The 7,084-nt window shown below is 38.4% G+C and overlaps 1 protein-coding gene across 1 annotated transcript; it reads right to left on the bottom strand.

Moving 5' to 3' along the window:
• Window positions 1–761: 761 nt before the first annotated feature.
• Window positions 762–6,135, bottom strand: LOC7495932 (alpha-mannosidase 2). Its single transcript, XM_002323773.4, has 4 exons — window positions 5,257–6,135; window positions 5,037–5,186; window positions 4,752–4,784; window positions 762–3,945 (listed from the first exon to the last, which is right to left on the bottom strand). Exons 1-4 carry the CDS (start codon window positions 5,860–5,862, stop codon window positions 1,207–1,209), a joined length of 3,528 nt encoding a protein of 1,175 aa, XP_002323809.3. The 5' UTR covers window positions 5,863–6,135; the 3' UTR covers window positions 762–1,206.
• Between the last annotated feature and the right edge of the window lie 949 nt (window positions 6,136–7,084).

Here is a 7,084-nt window from a genome sequence, read left to right as displayed (position 1 = left end):
ACATTAATAAATTCAATATTACATTACATGTAAAAAAACTAATTAACTAGAAAACATCTTCACTATCAACATCTCTCAATATCATGACAAATGTCAATAACAACATCGATCTCTCAAGATCTTACGTTGTTCTTCATGATTCTTGCTACATTATCTTGTCTTCTTAATCAGTTCACTCTTAGAGTGCTGTAGATAAAGTCCAAAGGATTGTACTTCATCTACTTGCATTTCTTCTTGTTCCTCGTAAATGTCTTCAAGACTGTTCTCTTTTCTTTTTCACTGAATTGCCACCATCAATTAGGAACAACAGCAGCACTATATCATTAATCTTTATAAAGTTCAAGCGCTTCATGAATTTTTGAGTCACGAGATACGATTCATCTCAAATCAATGGAGGATATATCGTAAACTTGATGCAATTGTTTTTCTTCAATTCTTGCTTGCTTAGGACCAACTAATTATGACAGCAGAATAATGGAGGTCTCATTAAATAAAAAGCAAATGAAAAACAAAAAGCCCCAGTGATCAGCATTTTTACAGTAGTTCTATACTACAAGTTCGCATAGAGAACAAGAACGCAACGATCGGGGGTCTGACAGACATGAAGCTGCAATTGCAGGGGAGGGAAAATAGGTTTTGATGATGCCTCAATAACCCCTAAGAACCAGTGGAAGGAACCGGCAAATTACCCGTGATGTGTATTGGCCTGGATTTTGATCATCTAAGGTAATGATAGTGATAAAAAAGAGAACAAGAAAAAGTTGAACTAACGACTGGCCATTTTATGGTATGCAATGAAAGAAAAGGCATCACGATAGCAGTAACCAAGGCACTAGCGTATGCAGCAAAATTCCCGCAGCAGATCTCTTGATCACGTCAAGTCAGAATTTTTATCTAATGGATAACATGAATTGTACACAAGAACAAGAAAAAAAAAACTTGCATCAAGGCCTTCCATGCAAATTTTTAGCTAAACTTTGACCACTCCATTAAATCATTCTGCTGACAGCCTTGCGACTTCTGCACAACGGCACCTGCTTCCAAGACAACCTTGACTGTATTTCATGGGATGGCATCCCATAAATGATTTTGCTCTTGAAGTTTGATAATGTACAATAAGGTAGAAAAGTTAATTCTGTTTTGCAACTCATCCACATACTATCAACACCTGCAAAGACATATCATAGTCCAATCAATTTTCTGCGTTCACTGGTGAGGCCGCAATACCAACTTGTATGCTTGTATTTCCATGGGAGGGATGAATACGTGTCCCTCTTGACCTACATCCCCAACCTGCTCCATATATCCAAGCATCTCTATGTCTTCGTGCAAAAGATTCAAAGAAGTTGCCTTCACATTCAACACCTCAAGCTCCTTGAACATGTTGAAAAGATTCACAGGTTTATTAGCGACACTGGTGCACTGAGAATGACAATTTTGACAGTATGAAGTATCCCAATGTCTCCTCTGTAATATCAGGACAAACCTAGAATCTCCAGTCACCTGCTGAGAATATTTTGATGGCCGGGGAACTTTAAAATTCACAATATGCAAGTCACAAGGCAAGGGAGCTGCTAAAGGTGAGAAGGATCTAGGAGGTGGTTGCATAGATAACTCCTGGGGGTTCTTCGCAACAAATGCATGTAATGGATAATTCAAGCGAGCACCAACACAGTGAGAGAGAAGAGAAGGGCTCAGGGGAAGAGGATTGGAAACAGGATTAGAAGTGGAAGAAATGTTAGACTCAAAAAGGATGTGAAAGATCACATTCATTGGGCGATTATCCATCACTCCTTGCCCAAGACCACGTCCATCATCTCTTAGCAAACGACGATCAAGCATAATCTCTAACCATCCTTCTTTAAGGCCGGCCACACCCAGTGACTGTCTAGAATGGACAGAAAACCTCTTACCATTGGATCCTTGCATGAATGCTAGAGAGGGCATAGGATAGTAATTGCCCTGCATGGGAATCTTATCATAAGTTTCTCTCCTGCTCATCTGAAAGCCATTTAAATCAGAATAGAAAATCCTTCTATTATCAAGATCTGTCTTGTATCTAACTATCAATTCCCTGTCATTAAAATCTTGGCCAAGAAGCTCAACATGGTATTCTTTCTCGATAAGCAATTCTCCTACAGTATTATCTCCATTGTAAATTCGAGTGCTATGGGAGATGGGGGTTTTCTCCCAAGTCGTTTTAGGATACGAGTACACTTCCTGCACCATTAGACCCTCAGATATCACCATGTGCCCACCAGCCTCAATGATAGGCTGAGCATCACCATTGGGTTTGAAAAGGTAGGCCCCACTTCCATAACTAGAGTACATTCCTATTTCTTCACCCACATCATTTATGGAACCATCTTTATGAGTTACTTTCCGCAGCAGACCATGCTTGATATCAAAGGTGAGAGTTTGATGTTGATTCTGAATCTCAGCCACGCCACCTTCAATTTTGGAGCAATCATACGGAGCAGGGCAAGAAAACGAATTGGACATCGAGAAGTATTTAAGTTTTGCTGGTTTTGCTTTTTCACATCCCACAAAACCATTGGCAACATAATATGTTTGCAACCCCATGGCAGGAACAGAAGCTTTCCAGTGGACACGATGCCTTCCAGTAAAAGTTTTGCTTTTATCGTGCTGCAATTCAGGGGACACTTGACTTGGGACACAAGTCCAGTTTGAATTCAGAATAGTGACATCTGGCCTGTTAACAATAAGCATCACAATTTCTTCTCTACTTTGCTCCAAGGGATTAAAAAACACAGCAGATTGTGAAGTTCCTTCGCGAGCACCGATTGCCTTATGTACTGGCTGAACATCATATTTAGATCTCACCTGTTCCGACTCAAACTGGGATGGGTTATGGTCAGATTTATCATGGCGAATACCAAGAAGTACTTCAATAGCTTTGGACATGAAAATTTGCAAGTCCTGTAAAGAAGTATGCATGCGAGTTCCATAGTCCCAAACTACATGATCCTTAGCAGTGCCAGTTACCCCATCGTGATGTTGGAAAAGAGCTAAATTCCTCCTTGCAGCAGTCATCTTGTAGGCAAATCCTGTGGCCAATTTTTCACATTGTGCTCTCTGGCAATAACCATGCAACAAAGCCATCATTATTTCAGCAGCACGAAGTGTTTGCTCTAGTACCCGATCAACAGCCTTAAAGAAAGGCCTTGAAACATAATAGCCACTCCAATAGTCCTGTTGCCTATCAGCATAAGTAAAGAAGTCACCTGATAGAGATGGAAAACCCCCTATCTGACCAGAGCCAACCTCTCCAGGAAGAGAATAATTTATCCTATCAACCTCTTCACGAAGAGTGCGAAAGTAATCTTCCAAAGTACCAAATTTTGCCTCTGCATTTAAACTAGGATTAGAGTTGATGTAATCAAATAACATTTGGTAATTCCGAAACTGAGCTTCTGCTTCATCAATATTGATGTAGCGGAAATCATCACCGAGAGGAACAAGGAGAGTATTAGTCCGGTACAGAGTTGATTTCTTCCTGTATTGATCCAGTAACTTTACGGCTCTCTCCTGTACATTTTCATGGTTGATTTCCACTGGATGTTCGCCCCAAGGGCACAATTCATAATTAAAGCCATGCATTCGAGCGAAATCAAATTGACAACAAATAGCAGGCTCTGGTCCACAAGTATGAGGAATATCATAGGAATAGAAGGGCATCATGTGTGCAAAAATATCAGTGCTTTCCTCAGCATCCCAGTTTTGACGCCAAACGTATTCTAAATTCTTTCGCAAAGCAAGTTCCTTCTTCAGCTCATAGTGGGTCCTTTGAATAAGCATGTTCTCGAAACCCATACGACGGAGCAGATAGGCCATGGTAGGAGAGTAACCAAATGGATCTATTGCCCACGAATTCTTAGGAACAACCCCAATGGTGTCATTCAACCACATATTCCCCTCTGTAATCTGAAACATAAATTCCAAAAGCTTAATCTAGATCATTAAGACAGGAAAAATAAAATCCAAGGCATATTTTTCATCACACAACAATGCTTCTGTATTCCAAAACCAGATTGTGAGTAAAACCAAATGCATCAAACCACTAACTAAGAAAATAAGTAATACAATACCTAATATTCTATCTTATAGTGTGCAAAAACTAATAAAAAAATAAAATAAGAGATGTCATCGTGGAAGATTAACAGCATACCATGAACTCCTAAAAATGGCATGCTTGAATCCACTCATCAGCCCAGCATTGATCTCCCATTTGCATGTGTGTGTGTGAGTGACTTGAAAAATACAAGCCAAATTTAACTGCATAAAAGGAACTCCTACAAATGCTAGGCTTTAAAATACTCATCAGTTTAGCATTGATCTTCAATTTGTGTGTGTGCACACGGTACTTGGAAAATACATGCCAAATTTAATTTCCTCAGATTGTACTACCAAGCGATACTAACAAGTAAAAGGCCCAAACGGTGTATTATTTTCCCATTCTGGGGATAGAAAAATGATTTCTTTTTCTCCTGGAATACGACCAAGGTGGTTTACATTCCCCACTTTCACTGAAGAAAGACGATTGGAAACTGTAAACATTGCTTTCAACTTGTCAACTTCAACAGAAAAAGAAAGACATAATTAAACAGCATATGAATACAAAGATATGAATCCAATGTCCAATCATAGTAGTTTAACAAATTCTGAGCACAAAATTCATTACCATAACCGAATAAATGCATTTAAGGAAATGAATGTTTAAGAGTATATACCTGCTCGATTATGGCAAAAAAATGAGAATTAGCCTGCATCAAGAGAGAGAAAAAAATGGTCATCAAATGAATGTATCAGTCATAAATCACTTTATACAATAACGAAACAAAGGGTAAAAAGAAACAGGTGTTTTAAATCTAGCGATTGGATAAAAGAAAGAAAGAAAGAAGGAAAAATAAATGAATAAATGTGGTCTTCTTTAGATAAAAGCAATAGGCAGCAGATGCATGGGTAACTTTGCAAGTAGAATGAATGATAAGCTGATCAACATCAAAATTACGTACCTCATCATTCATTACCCAACCGCCCCCAACAATTTCCAACTGGCCTGCCTTGACTAAATTGGTAAAGGATTCTCTTTTCTCCACAGTTGCGTCCCTCCACCATCTCTCCAAATAAGACATCTCTTCCCATATGAATTTCCGACGAGAATCCTAAAGAATCCGAATGAAATGTTTACCAAATCCAATTTTAAAATACTAGATGAATAATTTGATTACCTACCTTGGAAAGTGTGTGGACGATTGTATCAAGTATATGCCTTGTTTGCCTATCATAATACTCCTCCACAGTTAGCTTCCAGCCTGGATCATTATGTGAATGAGGCACCACAAAAACCTTCAATTTCTCACTATCCCATTCGTTCCCTTTGTAGCTCACTCTCCACCCTTGCTTCCACGGCCCACCATCCTCATCCAAGAACTGGATTCTATCATACAAACCCTTTGTGGTTATATCCACAGTAGCCCCACCACCGCCTTCGTTGATGCTGTTATTGTTCTTGTTTCTGTTATTGTCTTTTTGAGGGGGCTTTCGATTCCGGACCTTGAAAGAAGGAGGAGGCTTTGATTTAAAAGGAGAGGAGATGAGGGGATTTGGGACACCAAAGAGGAGGATTGTTATTAGAAGGAACAAGAGAGAGATGGAGAGAGCGATGGTGAAGAAGTTTGAGAATATGAAATTAATCAGAGCCGTCCCTTTGCGTGACTTTCTTGATGGGTGTTTTGATTTGGTCGGGGTGGGAGAGGTGGTGGGTAGAGGAGACGAGTTGGGCCAGATGTTGCCACGGCGAGTGTTGCCACCACTTCCAGTGTAGGAGGAGAAAGACATCGTACAGGCTTAAGGAGGAATACGACTGGGATGGAAGTGAAAGATCATGGGATCTATATACCGTCCCAGTATGCTTGCTGTGAATCTAAAACAGCTGCCACTGCTCTTGAGTGGATGGAATGGAGTCTTCCAAGTCAATGGAGGAATTTTGGTTTAACGTCTTTCTTTCTTGGTTGGTTGATCTTCATTTCTACCAGACTACCGCTATCAAATTCACAAGAACTTCCTTTCTACCCCTAATGTTTCAGATTCTCAACTGTTACCCTCACAGTTCCAAAAAAAAAAAAGAAATCCGATTTTATCATTGACTATCAGACAGCCCAGTTTCTTTTTACCATTAAACAGCCTGACTTTTCAAATTTACGAGGATAAAAATAATAAGCGAAAAAAAGAAGTAAAACAAAGTATGAAAACTTTTCAATAGCTAAAAGGGGAAAGCTGAAATATTTAAAGAACAGGTATTAAACTAGAAAACTAGAAAATATAGGACTGAAAGTTAAATATTGATGAGTTTGCGATGGTAAGTTATCACTCGCAAATAGATTCTAAGTGATTAGGGAATATTTGAAAGATGGTTCAAGGAGTAGAATAAACAAGATTGGTTCGACCTATTATAAATATGTTGTGTTGCTCTTACTTTGTATCTCTTCTACTTTATGCATTTTTATATTAAATAATTATACATGTATATGATTGGTTATTTTAATAAAGTATAGGATATATATCAAGGCAATTTATGCTTACATAATAAAAATATTAAACCTTAGTTTTGGTATTTTGAAGAATTAAAGAATCAGAAGTCTTAAAGATTAAACCTTCAATTAAGTTTCTAATTCACCCCCTCTCTTTCTAATTCACCCCCTCCCTCCCTTCCTCTTAGATGCTTTTAACACTTTCATTTGATATCAAAACTAGGATTCCTTGTTAAGAGTTTAACCATAAGAGAAAAAATTATAGCACTGGAGGGTCAATACTTAACTAAGATGCTTTTTTTGTGGTAAGAATTATGCTTATTGAAAGTATGGATGCAAACTTTTTTTTTTTAGTCAATAGATGAACCAAATAGGAATTTCACAACAAACTTGATGAATTTGGAGAAGTTGTTCAAAACAAAGCTAGCTTGGTTGCCCAAGAATACAACCAATAAATTTTTCTTCATGAATGATTACTTTATCTTGGTCCATTATATGAACTGCCTTCATATGGTTAATCGTTTCATACT

This window comes from Populus trichocarpa, chromosome 17 (genome assembly GCF_000002775.5).
Source record: "Populus trichocarpa isolate Nisqually-1 chromosome 17, P.trichocarpa_v4.1, whole genome shotgun sequence".
In the NCBI taxonomy this organism is placed as follows: Eukaryota; Viridiplantae; Streptophyta; class Magnoliopsida; order Malpighiales; family Salicaceae; genus Populus; species Populus trichocarpa.
The sequence above is the reverse complement of the archived record's forward strand: the minus strand, read 5'-3'. Positions and strand labels throughout refer to the sequence as shown.

What these genes read in the sequence shown, in the direction of transcription:
- LOC7495932 (XM_002323773.4), bottom strand. Translation starts at nt 5,862, where the DNA reads ATGTCTTTCTCCTCCTACACTGGAAGTGGTGGCAACACTCGCCGTGGC. An exon ending in TCGTCCACACACTTTCCAAG is followed by an intron (nt 5,187 to 5,256) that starts GTAGGTAATCAA and finishes CGGATTCTTTAG; the next exon opens with GATTCTCGTCGGAAATTCAT. An exon ending in TTTTTGCCATAATCGAGCAG is followed by an intron (nt 3,946 to 4,751) that starts GTATATACTCTT and finishes TTTATGTTTCAG; the next exon opens with ATTACAGAGGGGAATATGTG.